This window comes from Microcaecilia unicolor, chromosome 8, assembly GCF_901765095.1.
Source record: "Microcaecilia unicolor chromosome 8, aMicUni1.1, whole genome shotgun sequence".
NCBI classification, from domain to species: domain Eukaryota; kingdom Metazoa; phylum Chordata; class Amphibia; order Gymnophiona; family Siphonopidae; genus Microcaecilia; species Microcaecilia unicolor.
Genome location: NC_044038.1, coordinates 87290982 through 87311735, shown reverse-complemented (window position 1 = coordinate 87311735; position 20754 = coordinate 87290982). Strand labels below are relative to the sequence as shown.

Genomic DNA, 20754 nt, shown 5'->3' with positions numbered 1-20754 from the left:
TCAAAAAGGAAATCGCATTAGGTAAAAACATACTCCTCTTGCAATTCGACTTGTCAAGCGCATTCGAATGGTTGACAACTATACACTATTAAGAATACTTGACAAGATAGGCATAGGAGGGAATATACTCAAATGGATCAAAGGTTTCCTAACCATGAGATCTTATCAAGTAAAAGCAAACTCAAACATATCACCATCATGGAGTACCGACTGCGGAGTACCCCACGGTTCACCTCTCTCATCCATATTGTGACAAGGCTACATCCCCGATGTATAGAGTGAAGCAGCAGAACCATGAACTACATATCCCAGAATGCATTTCCAGTCCTAGCAGTGAGATCCCAGGGGATAGGCAAGCTGGCCATATACCGTCTCTGACCACAAGAGGGAGGGTGAATGAAGGAGCCAGTTCCCGGGACCAGCAATCAGTATATCATGCTGCCCACCTGTAATAGGGAGGGGTGGGCTGAGAAGCAGGAGGAGGATTGGAGGGAAGGGGGAATTAATCAGCCCGAGCAGGGGAAGAAAGCAGAACGGAATGGGAGCTTGAGAGCTGAGGAAGGCAGCCCCTGAATTTATTTTGGTTTAAACCCTGCTTAAGTAGAGAAGCCTGGTTTTCTTTTGGGGAAACCCTGAGTGGTGGGGGAATTACTACCCTGTTTTGAAACCTGATTATGGTGAGAACCTCTGAAGGGAAGGCTTGTTTATGAAGGAGGGCTGCCTGGTGGGAAGAGGGGTTCAGTTCAGGAGGAGAGGAGCAGTGCAGGCTGAAAATCCTTGGGCAAGACAGGTCCCTAAAGAACTGAAGCAGGCTGAAATACCTTGGGTGGAAGGAAGTCCCAAAAGTATTGAACCTCCTGAAAGTAAAGGCTGCTTGGTGATTAACACTGTCTTGAGGGGAAATCCTATTACTGGCTAAATCCAGAGGTCAATATTCCATCCTCATTCTTCTTGATCTTTCCGCTGCTTTTGACACTGTCGATCACAGCATACTTCTCGATACCCTGTCCTCACTTGGATTCCAGGGCTCTGTCCTTTCCTGGTTCTCTTCCTACCTCTCCCTCCGCACCTTTAGTGTTCACTCTGGTGGATCCTCTTCTACCTCTATCCCTCTGCCTGTCGGCGTACCTCAGGGTTCTGTTCTTGGTCCCCTCCTCTTTTCTATCTACACTTCTTCCCTTGGTTCATTAATCTCATCCCATGGCTTTTCCTACCACCTCTATGCTGATGACTCCCAAATCTACCTTTCTACCCCTGATATCTCACCTTGCATCCAAACCAAAGTTTCAGCGTGCTTGTCTGACATTGCTGCCTGGATGTCTCAACGCCACCTGAAATTAAATATGACCAAAACCGAGCTTCTCATTTTCCCCCCCAAACCCACCTCCCCGCTCCCCCCGTTTTCTATTTCTGTTGATGGCTCTCTCATTCTCCCTGTCTCCTCAGCTCGAAACCTTGGGGTCATCTTTGACTCTTCTCTCTCCTTCTCTGCTCATATCCAGCAGACCGCCAAGACCTGTCGTTTCTTTCTTTACAACATCCGTAAAATCCGCCCCTTTCTTTCCGAGCACTCTACCAAACCCTCATCCACACCCTTGTCACCTCTCGTTTAGACTACTGCAATCTGCTTCTTGCTGGCCTCCCACTTAGTCACCTCTCCCCTCTCCAGTCGGTTCAAAACTCTGCTGCCCGTCTCATCTTCCGCCAGGGTCGCTTTACTCATACTACCCCTCTCCTCAAGACCCTTCACTGGCTCCCTATCCGTTTTCGCATCCTGTTCAAACTTCTTCTACTAACCTATAAATGTATTCACTCTGCTGCTCCCCAGTATCTCTCCACACTCGTCCTTCCCTACACCCCTTCCCGTGCACTCTGCTCCATGGATAAATCCTTCTTATCTGTTCCCTTCTCCACTACTGCCAACTCCAGACTTCACGCCTTCTGTCTCGCTGCACCCTATGCCTGGAATAAACTTCCTGAGCCCCTACGACTTGCCCCATCCTTGGCCACCTTTAAATCTAGACTGAAAGCCCACCTCTTTAACATTGCTTTTGACTCGTAACCACTCGCCTCCACCTACCCTCCTCTCTTCCTTCCCGATCACATTAATTGATTTGATTTGCTTACTTTATTTATTTTTTGTCTATTAGATTGTAAGCTCTTTGAGCAGGGACTGTCTTTCTTCTATGTTTGTGCAGCGCTGCGTATGCCTTGTAGCGCTATAGAAATGCTAAATAGTAGTAGTAGAAATCCTGCTTGTGGGACAAATACTATTTGTTTGCTACTGACGGACCAAAAAAAGCAGGGATTTCCAAAGGACTAATGCATTCCCCTACGGGAAGGGGGCAAAGTCTTTGTGTAATTGGTTGATGTACTAAGCAAGGCAGAACAGCCCTGCCTGAGAAACAAGTCTCTACTCTGGAGTGAAGTTTTGTTTATGAATCTGGAAAATAAAGGAATGTTTTGAAGTATTTCCTGGTGGCAGTTTTGTGAAGTCCTGGCTATTCGCGGGAGGCAGCTTCCTCCCCCCATACTGGAGCAGCGGGCCCGTTTACAATATTATTTAATCTGATGATGATCCCCCTTGCTTATGCCCTATACAAGCAAAACCTTAATCCTTTTCTGTATGCGGATGATGTCACCATTTACATACCATTCAACTGTAATCCAACAGAAACTACTGTTGCAATAAAGACTAGTTTAAGCTTAATGGATGCTTGGGCATCGGCATTCAAACTCAACAAGGAAAAAAACTCACTGCCTTATTCTCCTCACCACAAAACATACCTCCCTTCATCCATAAAAACCCAGGAACATACTCTCCCAATATCGGACAAACTGAAGATCCTTGGAATTACTATTGACACCAACCTAACCCTGGAGAGCCAAGCCTCTGCCACCATGAAGAAAATGTTCCATGCAATGTGTAAACTCAAACAGATCAAACAATTGTTCCCAAGGGTAACTTTCCGTAACATAATTTAAACAATGGTACTATCACATGTTGACTACTGTAATGCCGTATATGCGGGATGCAAAGAACAGATCTTAAGGAAACTCCAGACCGCGCAGAACACGGCAGCTAGACTCATTTTTGGAAAGACAAGATTTGAAAGTGCTAAACCCCTACGTGAAATACTGCAATGGCTACCAATCAAGGAATGAATAGCCTTCAAAATTTGCACTCTGGTCCACAAAATAATCCATGGCCTGGCCCCAACCTACATGACCAAACTTATCGACTTACCAAATAGAAACATCATCGAATCATCAAGAATGTTTCTAAACCTGCATTACCCAAACTGTAAAGGACTAAAATACAAATCAACATATGCATCCAGCTTTTCCTACATTTGCACCCAGCTCTGGAACGCATTACCTAGAAACATTAGAACTGTGAACACCCATCTAAAATTCCGAAAAGACAAGACTCACCTCTTCCAAAAAGCCTACCCAGCAGACCCAAACTAATTCATGAACAATGCATCACATCTATCGAACTAAGAAATGAACAATACCCCTTCCACATAATCCTATTACTTCAAACTGTACGAATTTTACCACTCCAGTTATAATTAAGTGCACTTCTACCCTTATCCTACTCTGTATTGCTCACTAGAAGCTGTAGTCCCATCCCCGGAGACTTATCAGACATTGGGATTACTTCTCTCTATATGCTACTATATATTCATCCCAGAGTTGTATTCTCTTTTCCAGAACCTTATCAGCTTCCTTGCACCTACTGTTACTCTATTTTCCACTCTGTATATATTCCCAGAGTTGGTACTCTCCTCTCTGGAACCTGTAAGCCACATTGAGCCTACTGCTATGCGGGAAAATGTGGGATACAAATGTAATAAATAAATAAATAACAGGCTGTGACGTATGAGATACCCTCCTGGTCTTCCTGTTGTCTCTTCCTATCTTATTGCCATGTAAATACTATAAGAAGGAAGAGGAATTTTACCTGGATAGCTGGCTGTGCATCACTGGAAGGCTTGCAGCAGAAGAGGGGCAAGTATAATTACAGAAAGGGCAGATTCCCCAGGTTCTAAACCCTTCCCAGTAGTGCTTAGTGAGGTCTTAGGACAGACACTGAACCCTGAAAGAGAGAAAACCTAGCATGGTCACAGAAAGGAATTAGATCCAGCCTTTACTCCTGACTCAGCAAGCAGTATATTTGGGGATTCAAAGTGAAGATTGGAAACAGGTGGGGTCATTTCTCTCCAGGAAGACTAATAGGTAAAAAGCCTGCTCTGTGACCAAGACAGAGAAGGAAAGGAGAGAGAAGGAGAAGGACAGCAACATGCCTGAGGGCAGGAGGAACCTTCCTCACAAAGAATCAGCTGCAGGGAGTAAACGGGCTACCTAACCCAGGGCATAAAGGACCCTAAATTTAATGTAGTGCCTGCTTAGTGAGAGAAGGGGAAAGAACTGGTGTCCAGTCCTCACTGGGGAAAAGGTACTGACCTGCCTGAAGAGAGGGGAGGGGGGTCATGGTCAGCCATATGAAGGGTGCAGAGACTTTTTGAACAGTTCTAGCCAGTGGCAGGACGAAAGAACAGGTTTTGGACCTCACCAGGCAAAATGCTGTTGTCAGACAGGTACTGAACTGCCTGCCTGAAGAGAGAGAGGGGATCTGGGTCAGCCATATGAAGGGTGCAGAGACTTTTTGAATAGTAGCAATAATGTACACTAGTTAATGCGAAGCTTATTGCAAGGCAATAAATTGTTTAAAGGAGAAAGAGACCTCAGAAACCAATTGGATGAACTATCCTTGCTTACAACCGCCTGATAAGTAAGCCGATATTTTGTTTCTATCATCGGGCTCAAAAACTCCTTTTTTGTGTAATGTGCTTCTGTAACATTTATCGTGCATCAAACAAAACTATTTAGTGAATGTTTTAGAGTCTTTAACATCTTTAGTGCAATATTTAAAACAGTTTTGCCTATTGAAAGCATATATATCATGGTGGACAAAAACAGCATAAGCTCCTAAGAAAGCTACAAGAAGGGTGAAACGGTGGCCCCATTGAACATTGATAAGTGCTGTGTTATCAATGCAATAAGTGTTTTGAGCTCTTGTTATCACCGTTAAAGCTGTTAAAAACTCTAAAACATTCACTAAATAGTTGTGTTTGATGCACAATAAATAAAGTCCCTGAAAGACCACCTGAGAACCCAGAGGTAGTGATGTTGAGTCTTCTGCTCCAAACTCAGTCCAGGCCAGTATCGTGATGACCCGAAAGCCTGGCTGGTTTGTCAGTCAGTGATTCCGACTTACACTCCACCTGTGAGGCACCAGCCGTGAAGCCCAAAGGCCAGGCAAGAGGAGCAGCTCACTTTCTGGAAAAAGCTGCACCTCCACCAGGCCAGTATCGTGATGAGGTGTTCCTCATTACCCGAAAGCCTGGCTGGTTTGTCAGTCAGTGATTCCAACTTACACTCCACCTGTGAGGAGCCAACCGTGAAGCTCAAAGGCCGGGCAAGAGGAGCAGCTCACTTTCTGGAAAAAGCTGCACCTCCACCGAGTCTTCTTTCATCGAACCGGGCTGTCTTATTCAAGTCAGTGCCATCAACTGCTGGGAGTGTTTCTCTGAGTCAAGAGGACTTTGAGGGAACAGATGGTAAAGCTGAATCCTATTAGAGCCTGGAGACCCTTTCTACAGAGATAGCGTGGTCCTGCCAATCCTGTGAAGCCCTGCCAGTACTTTCTGGGCACCCACACACAGTTCTAAGTGAGCGTGCCTTATGTGGATAAGGGGTTTGTAAACCACGTTCCTCAGAATCCAGACACTGGCTTACCCTAACCTTCTAACTTGTTTGAATTCAACTGTTCAGCTTGTAGCAATATTATCTCGAATGAGCCTGAAGGGGAAAGAATTGAACAGCTGGAACCAGTTATTCCCGCTGGGACCAGAATGTTAGATTCCCGGAGGAAGAAGACAGTGGGACTCCAGAACCACAACTAAGAAGGGTGCCCCCAAATGAGCGCTTTAGAGATTTTATTGCTACACTGGTGCCTGACATTTACATCAGAGACACTTGGTTAGCACCCCGACAAGTGGAGATCCAATGCCTGCTCAAGCTTAGTCACATGTATAAGCAGATGCACAGAATGATCTATGATTTGTAGGGTTTGTACAATCCATATGTCCCATTAAAAGTGATGTCAGTAGTGGAGGCTTACAGAGACTTTGGGGTAAGAGATAAAATCTTTAAAGACCTTATGCCTGCTCCAGCAACCAGAGGCTACTAATGAGATCATGAAATAGTGCAGCATTCCATGGTGAGATGCATAAGAGAGTGGAATAAAGGTGCACTGTTCTAAAAAAACTCTGAGTGATTGGATACATGGACCGCATGAAGCACTTTTCTGCCTCATGTATTCTTATTGGAGGGAATAGTCTATGCAAACCAGACCCAGCTTGGTACAGCATTTGAAGAGAATGACTGTGTATTAATGCTGGAAACTTGTCACTGTGTGCTGTATGTGTTGCTGGTGCGTTTCAAAAAATTCTTTCTAGGTTCTGATGGATGTCAGGTTTTCTTGCTGCTTCAAAACTTGAGGGAACCTCATGAAGGGAGAGGTAAATGAAATTACTAGAACCAAAACAAAACAAAAACAATCCCAATGTTTCTACGGCAAACTCAAATACTAACGATATCATAAATTTGAGAAAGGAGTACAGGAGAATTCAGTATAGCTGCACCTGCAGAAGAGCTTAGGTTTCAGTGAACCTAGCCTATAAACAGCTCTCTTAATTGCTCTGTACATCACCAATCTCCTTAATTTACTCCGATCTGTGTATGGATTTTTTCTCCCTATGTTTTAATATGCCTCTGATTCAGTACACCAATAGCGAATTTCAAAAATAGTACAAGAATTGCCATCAAATTCAAAGAAAAAGACACTTTTCAAAACTTCTCCAAATGATTATAGCAGTCTTATCCCAGCACCTCCACGTATAAATAGGAAGCTGACAATTTATCTTAATTAAATGCTGCAACAACGTCCAACAGAAATTCCTGTTTTGGAAGCTCCTGAGTCCTTCATCAGGGACGTGAGGTGCCAAAAGCTAGAAAACTGCAAACTGGATGTCAAGAGTCTTCTTCTAAACACATCTGAATGATTCCTCATTCCAGGACAGCATCTCTGAAAAAAGCAAATTGACGTCAGCATAAAACCTACTCAGAATACAAAGAACTTTATTGACAACTGAAATAGTAACATTCTATTCAATACGCCAGGCCCCCTCCCTGCCCATCTTCAAATCCTTGCTCAAAGCCCACCTCTTCAATGTCGCCTTTGGCACCTAACCACTATACCTCTACTCAGGAAATCTAGACTGCCCAACTTGACATTTCGTCCTTTAGATTGTAAGCTCCTTGAGCAGGGACTGTCCTTCTTTGTTAAACTGTACAGTGCTGCGTAACCCTAGTAGCGCTCTAGAAATGTTAAGTAGTAGTAGTAGTAGTAGTAGTAAATTCATTTAAGCCCGCCGGTATGACAGTATTAAGTTCATATATCCAATATTGTTTTCTCAAGGACAAAAAAGCAAGTCTATTTCCCTGAAATTCTATAGAAACCTGTTCAATAATAAACCACCTCTACATGTGTTTGAATTTCAAACAGTGGGCTACTAACAGAGCTGTATGAGTTTGAGTATTCAATCTGCTCCGGTGCTCATTACGACACTGTCTAATAGTTCTAGTAGTCTGGCTCACATAAAGTTTCTGGCAAGGACAAATTATGACATATATGACAAATGTTGAGGAACAATCAGTACATGCATATAACTTATACTGTTTGAGTGTCCGTGGGTGTTGCCATTCTGAGCAGTGAAGAGGCAGTGAAGAGACATAGGACATGCTTTACAAATGCCGCAGGGGCTATGTTCCCCTACACTATTCCTAGCAGAAATTTGAGTAGTAAAAGTAGACGACAATAAATGATTGGCCACATTCCTGCCTCGAGAATAGGCAATACATGGTCCATTTTGAAAAATCTCATGGAGCTGAAGTATATGCCAATGGGAATAGATACTGTGTGTTATAGCAGGAGCTTTATCTGAATGTGATAGTACACAGATATGTTTGTCCATAGTATCTCTTTGAGTATGAGATAGAAGTAATTCAGGATTGACATAATGTGCACGGCGAGATGCTTGTCTGATGACCTGTGAGGGACAGCAAAAGATCTGGTGTGGTCTCCATCATTGAGTGAAGTCTGGTGCAGAGCTTGCTTGGCCTCCTAGGCATATCCTAGTCCCACCCTGGTCCCAACCAATAAATAATAGTGTGCACTCCTGTTGTCCACCTTTTCCGGACATAGTCTAGGCAGCAGTCTAGATCATGTTAACTAGGGGATTATATATATGTAGCACAACACATAAATGCAAGGGAGCATTCATACGTGTGGAGCAAGGATGGGCATGAGTGGAGCTGCCACTTAACACACAAACAATTTACAGACTACTATAAATTATGCACCTTACTGCATTTAAGAAACCACAGTTATGCCAGGTCAATGGCTGGTATAACATCGGGCATTTAAGTGTAAGGTGTGTCAATGCCAAGTTATGCTAGTATTCTATAGCAGAATCTGACTGCCCAGATGCCATTACTACTACTACTACTACTATTTAGCATTTCTATAGCGCTACAAGGCATACGCAGCGCTGCACAAACATAGAAGAAAGACAGTCCCTGCTCAAAGAGCTTACAATCTAATAGACAAAAAATAAATAAAGTAATCAAATCAATTAATGTGAACGGGAAGGAAGAGAGGAGGGTAGGTGGAGGCGAGTGGTTACAAGTGGTTACGAGTCAAAAGCAATGTTAAAGAGGTGGGCTTTCAGTCTAGATTTAAAGGTGGCCAAGGATGGGGCAAGACGTAGGGGCTCAGGAAGTTTATTCCAGGCGTAGGGTGCAGCGAGACAGAAGGCGCGAAGTCTGGAGTTGGCAGTAGTGGAGAAGGGAACAGATAAGAAGGATTTATCCATGGAGCGGAGTGCACGGGAAGGGGTGTAGGGAAGGACGAGTGCGGAGAGATACTGGGGAGCAGCAGAGTGAATACATTTATAGGTTAGTAGAAGAAGTTTGAACAGGATGCGAAAACGGATAGGGAGCCAGTGAAGCGACTTGAGGAGAGGGGTAGTATGAGTAAAGCGACCCTGGCGGAAGATGAGACGGGCAGCAGAGTTTTGAACCGACTGGAGAGGGGAGAGGTGACTAAGTGGGAGGCCAGCAAGAAGCAGATTGCAATAGTCTAAATGAGAGGTGACAAGGGTGTGGATGAGGATTTTGGTAGAGTGCTCGGAAAGAAAGGGGCGGATTTTACGGATGTTGTAAAGAAAGAAACGACAGGTCTTGGCGGTCTGCTGGATATGAGCAGAGAAGGAGAGAGAAGAGTCAAAGATGACCCCAAGGTTTCGAGCTGAGGAGACAGGGAGAATGAGAGAGCCATCAACAGAAATAGAAAACGGGGGGAGCGGGAGGTGGGTTTGGGGGGGAAAATGAGAAGCTCGGTTTTGGTCATATTTAATTTCAGGTGGCGTTGAGACATCCAGGCAGCAATGTCAGACAAGCACGCTGAAACTTTGGTTTGGATGCAAGGTGAGATATCAGGGGTAGAAAGGTAGATTTGGGAGTCATCAGCATAGAGATGGTAGGAAAAGCCATGGGATGAGATTAATGAACCAAGGGAAGAAGTGTAGATAGAAAAGAGGAGGGGACCAAGAACAGAACCCTGAGGTACGCCGACAGGCAGAGGGATAGAAGTAGAAGAGGATCCACCAGAGTGAACACTAAAGGTGCGGAGGGAGAGGTAGGAAGAGAACCAGGAAAGGACAGAGCCCTGGAATCCAAGTGAGGACAGGGTATCGAGAAGTATGCTGTGATCGACAGTGTCAAAAGCAGCGGAAAGATCAAGAAGAATGAGGATGGAATATTGACCTCTAGATTTAGCCAGTAATAGGTCATTGGAGACTTTAGTGAGCGCAGTTTCGGTTGAGTGGAAAGGGCGAAAACCAGATTGTAATGGGTCAAGAATAGCATGTGAGGAGAGAAAATCAAGGCAGCGGCGGTGAACAGCACGCTCAAGTAATTTGGAGAGAAAAGGAAGGAGGGAGATGGGTCGGTAATTAGAGGGACAAGTAGGGTCAAGTGAAGGCTTCTTAAGGAGAGGTGTGACCACAGCATGTTTAAGGCAGCAGGGACAGTCGCAGTGGAAAGTGAGAGGTTGAGAATGTGACAGATAAAAGGAATAAGAGTAGGAGAGATGGCATTAAGAAGGTGGGTGGGAATGGGATCAGAGGAACAGGTGGTACATTTTGAGGAAGAAAGGAGAAGTGTAGTTTCCTCAATAGTAACTTCAGGAAAGGAGGAAAGGGAATGAGGGGAAGGAGAGAGAGGGGAACGGAGTAGTCTCTCACTGTACAATATCAGGGCATCTAAAAAGAGGCTCTCAATTATAGAATTGTTCCCATAGTAGTGATACTTAAAATTGAGCAGTTTAATTATTTTAATTTAGGGCTGCTGTGCTTCTGATATAAATTAATCCACTTAGCTATAAGAAAAGTGGCCGAGGATAAAATGATGTCACCGGTAGAGATGATGATGTAGAAGATGAGTACCTCTTCCCCACCTGCAAAAAGTGCAAATATGAAGTTTAAAAAATTGCTGATCGCCACTGACTGAATATCGTGGTGAAATTTAAGTGTTTAGAGGGAATTTGCCTTGACACTATCCATTAGTTTCTATATATCACGCCTGAAAAATTGGTGCCGAAACAAAATATGGCTAGGTGTATTCTATAAAGTATGCCTAAATCTATATGTACTTTATCAAATAAGCCTAAATTTCTGCAATGTTTATAGAATACACTGAGCACCTGTCCACGCAACTACATTTAGTTGCAGGTAGTTATGCCAAGTAAAACTTGGTGTAAATCCTGATGCCTAAATTAGACACAGACCGGGTGTATTCTGTAACAACACGTATAGATTTTAGAAAAGCCCACAACCCGCCCGTTCTATGCCCATGTTCACGCCCCTTTTTCAACTATGGGACTTAGAATTTACATGCATCACGTTATAGAATACAAATAGACAGTTGTGTGTGTAAATTCTAATTAATGCCAATTAGTGTCAATAATTGCTTGTTGAGTGGCAATTATCTGCTCTGATTGGCTTGTTAACTAACCAGCTTATTTTCAAAAGTGATCGCCGGCCATTTCCCCACATAAATCGGGAGATGGCCGGCTATTTCGTAAAAGCGGTGAAATCGGTATAATCGAAAGCTGCTTTTTTGACAGCATCGCCGCTTTCCCGTCGTTGAAAGTTGAAAGGGGCGTGTTGCCGGTTAAGCGAAGGCGGGACATGGGTGGGCATGGGCGTGGCTACCATATGGGCAGCTTTCGCGGATAATGGAAAAAAAGCCGGCGATAAGCAGTATTTTGCCGGATTTACTTGGTCCTTTTATTTTCACGACCAAGCCTCAAAAAGGTGCCCCAACTGACCAGATGACCACCGGAGGGAATAGGGGATGACCTCCCCATACTCCCCCAGATGTCACCAACCCCCTCCCACACTAAAAAAATAAAATTAAAAACCTTTTTTGCCAGCCTGTATGCCAGCCTCAAATGCTGTACCCACCTCCATGACAGCAGAATGTGTTCTATCCTCTGACAGCCTTTCCCTGGTTGTGAGTGTGACACCTTTTCTGTTAGGTGTAGTGCAGAGTCACATCAGAAATGCATTGTGGTGGGTGTAGGGTACTGAGCTGTACTCCCATGCTGCTTTTCCCCTGCTAACTGGGTCAGAGTGTGCCCTGTTTTACTTCCGTTAGTCCATGAGGTAGTGGCCATTTTTGTAAGCCAGTTTTAGATCCCTTTCATGTGTTAGCCACGTTACAGAACCCAATTCTTACCTTGAATGTTGCTGAATGAGGGCATTGTACAGCATTCTGCCAGCTCTGACCTACTGCTAATCTCAGTACCAGGGAGACTCGTTGCCAGTGGGGCACAACCTCTGATCTGCAGTTAACTGTGAGTAAACGTGCTTATTCAAATAAAGGACTTTTTCAAAGACATTAGTCTTCAGGTGTCAACTGGTGTGCCAAGTTTATACAGCAGCAACAAGTCCTGTCCCTGGAGCACTTTTAGTGGGTACTGCAGTGCACTTAAGGCAGGCGGACCCAGACCCATTTCCCCACCTGTAACACTTGTGCTGGTAATGGGAGCCCTCCAAAACCCACTGTACCCACATGTCTAGAGTGCCCAGTTGGTGTCCTGGCATGTCAGGAGGACCAGAGCGTTACAAATACTGACTCCTCCCACGACCAAATGGCTTGGATTTCGCCGGGTTGGAGATGGCCGGCATTTTTTTCCATTATCGCTGAATAACAAAACCGGCCATGTCAAACCCGGCGAAATCCAAACCATTTGGCCGGGCTAAACCGTATTCTCGAAAAAAAAATGGCCAGCCATCTTTTTCGATAATATGGTTCTGGCCAGCTGTAGCGCCGCCGCCACAATAGATCGCCGGTGAACTATTTGGCCAGCGACGTTCGATTATGCCCCTCTAATTAAGTTGCGCATACAAATACAAAATATGACTGAATTTGTGCATCAACTTAAATCATGCTATATAGAATCCCAGAGATAGCGCTACTGAAAATTCATGGATAGGGGGCTCATATATTAGTCCTTTTGAATATTGGACTGTGTTGTGTCTTGTTCACCTCACCACACACTGGTTCTTGAAGATTTTCCCTTATGAGATCCTATTAATGTTTTTGCAGGTTCCCCAGGAATTGTTTCCCTGAGTAACCCTGGATCAATGTCGGAAGAGAAACTAGTGAACATCAGCTGCTCTGTTGAGCACACTTGCCCTTCCAAACCTCCTGTGTTGTCCTGGAGCAAGGCCGGAAGCAGGGTCAGCATGCATCAGGAAGAATTATTGGGGAGCAAGTGGAGGACTGTGACCACGCTGACCTATAACCCTTTTTTCAAGGATCATAAGTCATCTCTCCAATGCAATGCAACCTACCCAAATAGGCAGATCTCACAGAAGTCTATCACACTGAACATCGAATGTGAGTCATTTTACTATAAACTTTAAAGTGGATGGGCTATGGATAAGCAAAACATGGTACATTTTCAGGCATCCTTAAGATCATACCCTAAAACTGATCCAGCCTATCATCATTGACTCCGCTGTGCTCTGTTACCCTTTTCTTTTCAAAGAGGGCAGCAATGATGCATAGGACACGTGATTCAGGTTTGCTGTACTGACTCTGATTAACCTCTACAGGGGAGGATAAGAAAAAACATACAGCAACTTTCTTAAAATCTAGAATTAAGGATGCCCCACAGCGCCATAGTGTGCCAAAAATTAGGTGCCAATTCAGCATGTAACTTCCATGCTACAATGGCAGTTGAGTACCAAAACAGGGGTGAAACAGCAGGTACATTCATAAGTCACTTAGGCACTATTCTTTAGCTCGGTGCCTAAGAGGGGAATTCATCAAACAGTGCTAGGGCCTTCACGTGGGCATTAGAGCCTTAATGCATGTTACGGGAATTAACACATGCTAAAAGTTAAGAAGCCCATTTTATACCTAGGTAGTGAGGGCTAGATGGGGTGAAACATAGGTGTCAGAATGGTGGGGGGGGGGGGAGGGGGATGCCACAGATACCATGGCACTCCCAAATTTTTCTTCTTTGCCTCTCTCACTGCGAGGTGTTTATTCCCTTACCTTGCTCTTCTTGAGGGAAGATGCTGAGAACTGGAAGAATGGGGCACAAAGAGGAAACATGGGGGAGAGTGGTGCACAGAGAGGAGTGATAGATGATGGACATGGAGAGAGAAGAAATGTCAAATGGACAGGAGACTCTGGCAAAAAAGTGAAAAGAACACAGAGGAAAGCATAAACCAGAGACTAGGACCAACACAATTAGAAAAATGACCAATCAACAAAGGTAGAAAAAGGTATTTTATTTTCTATGTTGTGATTAGAATATGTTAGTTTTTGGTACACATACATCTACAAAAACTAGTGTGTAGACATGAGCAAGAAATATAACAAATCATGCTAACTGCTGATTTTCTAAGCACAGTGTAGTCTCGAGTGGGGTAGGGGTGCAGCTCTGCCCACGGAATGCACCCCTTCAATGGACTAGACTCTCTGGTTGCTCAGAGTCCACTTCCCACAGTCAGATAGGCACCCGCCTAGGTTGTGGCCACCCACAGGCCACCACATCACCCAGTCTGTTGTACCTTCCTCCACCTCAATCAGCTTGTGTGGACTAGAGGTGAAATCCAATCATTTATAAGGAACAATAGCAATCCATGCCCTATTTCTTCAATCGCAGTTCAGTTGTAGGTCAAACAGTTTGACTGCCCACAGTTCAGCATGCAGTTCTGTAGCTTCAATTTCAAACCATGTGCCTTTACGAACAAAACAGTTCTAATGCCTTCAGCTCCAAACAAAGTTTATGAGCACAACAGTTCTAAGGTATTCAGCTCCAAATAAAAATTCAGTTATGAGCACAACAGTTCTAAACGACCAAAAAGGAGGAACAGACCTCACAAAACCGTGAGAAGTAAAAAGAAAACAGTGAGGTAAATCCAAGGAGGATAACAAAGAAGTCTTTATTGAAGATGCCTAAAAAATGACCCGACAAGGCTGTGTCTATCATCTAAAGTAATTACATGAATAAAATTAAATATATGACATTATGAAATTAAATATATAATAAAACATTTGAGTTATAAACATATAAAAACACATGATGTGACATATAAAGTTATACAATTATAAAGTTATAATTGAAGACATTATGAATGTATAAAAAGTATTAAATATATGAAATTATGAAATTGAATATATGATGAAATGTTTGGGTCATAAACATGTACAAATACATGATGTGACATTTAAAGTTATAACTGCAGACATTATGAATATATAAAAAGTTCATGAGGTTGGTACATAGGAAATGTTATGTGCAATTATAACTCATGAATATGGCATAAACTTATAATGTGATTTATGAATTAAAAAACAATAATAAAATAAAAGATAATACATAATAAACAAACTTATAATATGCTTTGTGGATTATAAGTAAACAGATTAAAAGTTGAAAACATAACATTTCTATTGTGACCATTTTAGTTTATTTTCATGTCTGAATGTAAGTCACCACTCTAGTAGCTTAAAGGAGGGCATAAGTTTACCCACCAAAAGATTTTTGTCGTTCAGGATATTTTCACACAGTAGACATAAGATACCACAGTCATTTCACATTCACTCACCCTAATTAGCTAGTGTATTAGTTAATTTTGTGCACCCACAGTAATAAGTGTCCACATTCATCATTTTACACCATTAGAAAAAAATAAATTTAGTTTATATATCCACTTTTTTCATCGTTTTTTCCTTTTTCTTTTGAATCCGTGCCAAACATGCTTGTTACAATCTGTCCACCAGCAATTTTATGCGCTAGAAAGATATTACAGTGTATGTCACATTATTTTTCATTTGCAACTTTATCAGTCTCTGACACAATTGAGACAAAACAATAAGCAATCCATCCGACATATTTCACTTTTTTAGTATACTTAATTGACTGCGACACATTTTTTTTTGGCACCTCTACTTTAAAGATACATAGCGTAAGAATTCCGCAAAGCAGTCATAGCACAGCTCTCAAATGCCTACACATCGTTCAAGATTTACAAGCATCCTTTTCACATGCACATACACTGGTCCATTCACTCCACACATGCAGATCACTCTCTCCCTTACATTATCTAATTCCGTTTGAAATCCATACATCATTAATCTATTGATATTACATTTTGCATTCTTTGACAACCCAGCATATACAGAAATCCTTCATAAAGAATGTCACACATGCAATAGCAATCATACGTCATGTCTTTTCATCAATATTCATCATGTCCTTTCACCCTGTCTATTTAACTGACACGTTTCCGATACTACTATTTTGCTACACTTGCATCATTTACATTAACTAACAACACGGCTAATGTTCTTCAGTGTATTTGCAAGACAGAGGGTAAGCATCTCATTGATTTTTACACGTTTGAACATATAGCAGCCTTTTTCTTTACATTCAACAGCACTGGTCACCAGCACCGACAGTTTTCTTTTATTGTCTTTTAACCTCTTTTGTTTTACTTCATTCCATAACATCTTTGTATGAATTTTCACCTTAAGTCATTTAAAGCACTGCCATTATTTTGGCATTATTTTATGCACCTGCAATATATCGGTATGCAACGTACACTTTTTCTCAGTTATTTTGATTTTTGTTTTTATATTCGCAATAAGCTCTTTAAGCAATATATTTTTGCATCATTCATTTTCTGGTTTCACACTGTTCTTCATATTCGCATTGACAGTTTGATACTATCAGCAACACCGTTTCCTTTTGGCGCCTTTTAAAAAAAATTTATTATGCAAGCATCCCTCTAATCTATCACAGTACAGTGCTCAAATGCCATTAACATCACATGAGTAATCATATGGAAAACGTTTTTCAAACGTACATATTTGAGTTCTTTACAAACACATAGATTCCAACCATCTTTAATCATTTTCAGTTACTAGCTTGTTTCACGTGGAGGGGCATTTTCGAAAGGGACGTCCAAGTTGTGATTTGGATGTCCTTGCAAAACGGCAAAATCCAGGGGCGTGGAAACCCGTATTTTCGAAACAAGATGGACGTCCATCTTTCATTTCGAAATACTATCAGGGACATCCAAATCCTTAAATTTGGTCGTCCTTAGAGTTGGACGTACCTAGACATGGACGTTTCTGACTTTTAGTGATTTTCAAACCCAAAAATGTCCATGTCAAAAACGTCCTAATGCAAGCCATTTGGACATGGGAGGAGCCAACATTTGTAGTGCACTGGTCCCCATGACATGCCAGGACACTAACTGGGCACCCTAGGGGGCACTGCAGTGGACTTCATAAAATGCTCCCAGGAACATAGCTCCCCTGCCTTGTGTGCTGAGACCCCCAAACCCTCCCCCAAACCCACTACCCACAACTGTACGCCACAACCATAGCCCTTACGGGTGATAGGGGCACCTATATATGGGTACAGTGGGTTTGTGGTGGGTTTTGGAGAGCTCGCTGTTCCCTCCACAAATGTAACAGGTAGGGGGGGTATGGGCCTGGGTCCGCCTATCTGAAGTACACTGCAGTACCCATTAAAACTGCTCCTGGGACCTGCATGCGCTGTCATGGACCTGAGTATAACATCTGAGGCTGGCAATCAATATTTTGAAAGATGTTTTTGAGGGGGGGGGGGGTTAGTGACCACTGGGGGAGTAACGGGAGGTCATCCCCAATTCTCTCCGGTGGTCATCTGATCATTTCGGGCACCTTTTGTGCCTTAGTCGTAATAAAAACATGTCCGGGTGAAAACGTCCAAGTGTTCGTCAGGGATGTCCCTGTTTTTTTCGATTATGGGTCAAGGACATCCAAGTGTTAGGCATGCCCAAGTCCCGCCTTCACTACGCCTCCGACACACCCCTTTGAACTTTGGCCGTCCTTGTGACGGAGTGCAGTTGGGGACGTCGTAAATTGGGTTTTGATTATACTGATTTGGACATCCCTGGGAGAAAGACATTCATCTTCCGATTTATGTCGAAAGATTGACTTCCATCTTTTTTGAAAATGAGCCCAATAGTCTCCATTTTTTTGATTTCTAGATTCCACAAACGTCATTTAAACCAGCTGTACATCTTTACTTTCCAGTACTCTCCATTTATATTGCACTTTATCAGTCAAGACACACTGATTTTAAGCATCATCATTCGACTTCAATGTAATGATACACAAATGCATGTATTTATTTATATTTCATTCAGTTAACCGAAGGATTTTACAGCTAGATCCTTGCACTAAACTTTCCTGTTGTTGAGTACTACACTACAACATCAGAGGTACCTCAAGAATTCTATAATTTTATGTTTTCAACTTTTAATCTGTTTACTTATAATCCACAAAACATATTATGAATTTGTTTATTATGTATTATCTTTTATTTTATTATTGTTTTTTAATTCATAAATCACATAATAAGTTTATGCCATTTTCATGAGTTATAATTGCACATAACATTTCCTATGTACCAACCTCATGTACTTTTTATATATTCATAATGGCCGAAAGGTAAGGAGCTCCTGAGGTCCAGAAGAAATAAAACCCACCTGGACCACCTAACGCAGCCTCTGACCGGACCAGAATGGACCGGAACTGAAGTCGAGCTGACCCACAGTTAACCGGGAGTTGCAGGATCGCGAAGGCCTTGCTAGAATCCAGCACGAGGGAGCGAGCCTGGGACTGGCCAAGACGGCCTGTCCATGGCTGGCCTCGTGGTCTCGACACATCCGCTACACATCCCTGGCCGGACAGGCCCATCTGGGCCTAACAGAGCCGGCCGGATCAACCGGACTGAGCAGAGACCGGACCGGAGTGGAGGCGGAGTGGAATCGACTCCAGTGCTGAGACGGCGCTATAGCGCTCTGCAGCGAGCGGACGAGCGGGTGGGAGGCCCGGGACTGATCAGAGTTGTTGGCCTGCCGCGCCCCAGGTCTGACTAATCAGACCGGGACGAGAGCGGCCGACCCGTCAACCGACGACCTCGCGGAGAGTTGTTGAAGGAGTGGAGCTCCTCATGAACCGGACGAGATCGCCCATGACCACATGGAGACAGGCTCCGGCCTTGAATTGCCTCCAGCACCGCTGGTGGACCGTCTGCTTACGGCCACCTCCAGCCCTGTCGCGGACCACCCGCACGTGGACGCCTGACGCTGCCATCCACAGATCATCGAGAGACTCCACCGGTGCAGACAACCATTCGCCTGCGGACACCCACCCCGAGCGACCCTCTGACCATCGAGCCTGCCCGGGTGCTGCTGACCAGGCACTTGGGGAGAGAGTGAGGTGCCTCACGGGAGCTCTGGCTGCTCTGTTGCTTTGAAAGCAGCCCAGCTCGGTTGCTCTGAAAGCAGCCCAGCTGCTCCAGCTTGCCCCAGTCCACCCGAGCCAGCGTCTCTCTGCTTGCCTGCTCCAGTCCAACGGCTCCAGCTTGTTCCAGTCCGCCGACCCAGCTTCCCTGCTTGTTCCAGTTCATCTGCTTCAGCCTGCCTGTTCCAGTCCAACTGCCACAGCATGTTCCAGTCCGCCTGATCCGAGCTCGTTCCAGTCCGCCTGATCCGAGCTCATTCCAGTCTGCCTGATCCCAGATTGTTCCAGTCCGCCTGACCCCAGCTTGTTCCAGTCCGTCTGATCTCAGCTTATTCCAGTCCACCGATCCAACTTCCCCCTTGCTTGTTCCAGTCCGTCTGCTCCAGCCTGCTTGTTCCAGTCCAAATGCTCTAGTGCGTTCCAGTCCGCCTGATCCGCCTGCTCCGAGCTCGGACAAGTCTACATGATCCCAGCTTGTTCCAGTCCACCCGATCCCAGCTTGTTCCAGTCCGCCTGTTCCAGCTTCCCCTGCTTGCTCCAGTGTTCCAGTCCGCCTGTTCCAGCTTCTCCCTGCTTGTTCCAGTCCGCCGATCCAGCTTCCCCTGCTTACTCCAGTGTTCCAGTCCGCCTGTTCCAGCTTCTCCCTCCTTGTTCTAGTCCATCTGCTCCAGTCTGCTTGCTCCAGTACACCTCCAGTACACCTGCTCCAGCCTGCTTGCTCCAGTACATCTGCTAGCTTGTCAGCCACTGACTTACTTGCCTGCCTGCTAACTTGTCAGCCATCGACTTACCTGCTGTCCATCTGCACCAGTATGCTCCAGCCCGCCTGCTAGCTGTCAGCCATTGACTTACTTGCCTGCCTGCTAACTTGTCAGCCCTTGACTTACCTGCTCTCCAGCTTCTCCCTGCTCGTTCCTGTCCATCTGCACCAGCATGCTCCAGCCCACCTGCTAGCTTGTCAGCCATTGATGTACTTGCCTGCCTGCTAACTTGAAAGCCATTGACTTACCTGCCATTACATTGACATACCTGCTCCCCAGCTTCTCACTGCCTCTCCCTGCTCGTTCCTGTCTATCTGCACCAGCTTGTTCCAGTCCGCCTGTTCCAGCTTCCCCTGCTTGCTCCAGTGTTCCAGTCTGCCTGTTCCAGCTTCTCCCTGCTTGTTCCAGTCCACCGATCCAGCTTCCCCTGCTTACTCCAGTGTTCCAGTCCGCCTGTTCCAGCTTCTCCCTCCTTGTTCCAGTCCATCTGCTCCAGCCTGCTTGCTCCAGTACACCTCCAGTACACCTGCTCCAGCCTGCTTGCTCCAGTACATCTGCTAGTTTGTCAGCCACTGACTTACTTGCCTGCCTGCTAACTTGTCAGCCATCGACTTACCTGCTGTCCATCTGCACCAGTATGCTCCAGCCCGCCTGCTAGCTGTCAGCCATTGACTTACTTGCCTGCCTGCTAACTTGTCAGCCCTTGACTTACCTGCTCTCCAGCTTCTCCCTGCTCGTTCCTGTCCATCTGCACCAGCATGCTCCAGCCCACCTGCTAGCTTGTCAGCCATTGATGTACTTGCCTGCCTGCTAACTTGAAAGCCATTGACTTACCTGCCATTACATTGACATACCTGCTCCCCAGCTTCTCACTGCCTCTCCCTGCTTGTTCCTGTCTATCTGCACCAGCTTGTTCCAGCCCGCCTGCTAGCTTGGCAGCCACTGCCTAACTTGCCTGCTTGCTAACTTGTCAGCC

General features: G+C 44.6%; 1 protein-coding gene across 5 annotated transcripts in view; it reads left to right on the top strand.

Moving 5' to 3' along the window:
• Window positions 1–20754, top strand: part of LOC115476680 (sialoadhesin-like) — a 171961-nt gene that overhangs the window by 65503 nt on the left and 85704 nt on the right. For all 5 annotated transcript variants that reach the window (XR_003943219.1, XM_030213191.1, XM_030213190.1 and 2 more), the window contains exon 3: window positions 12805–13098. Coding sequence is in view for 4 of the 5 variants with exons in the window: in XM_030213191.1 (XP_030069051.1) it covers window positions 12805–13098 (294 nt within the window). In the remaining variant the exon portion in view is untranslated. The remainder of the gene's footprint in view (window positions 1–12804; window positions 13099–20754) is intronic.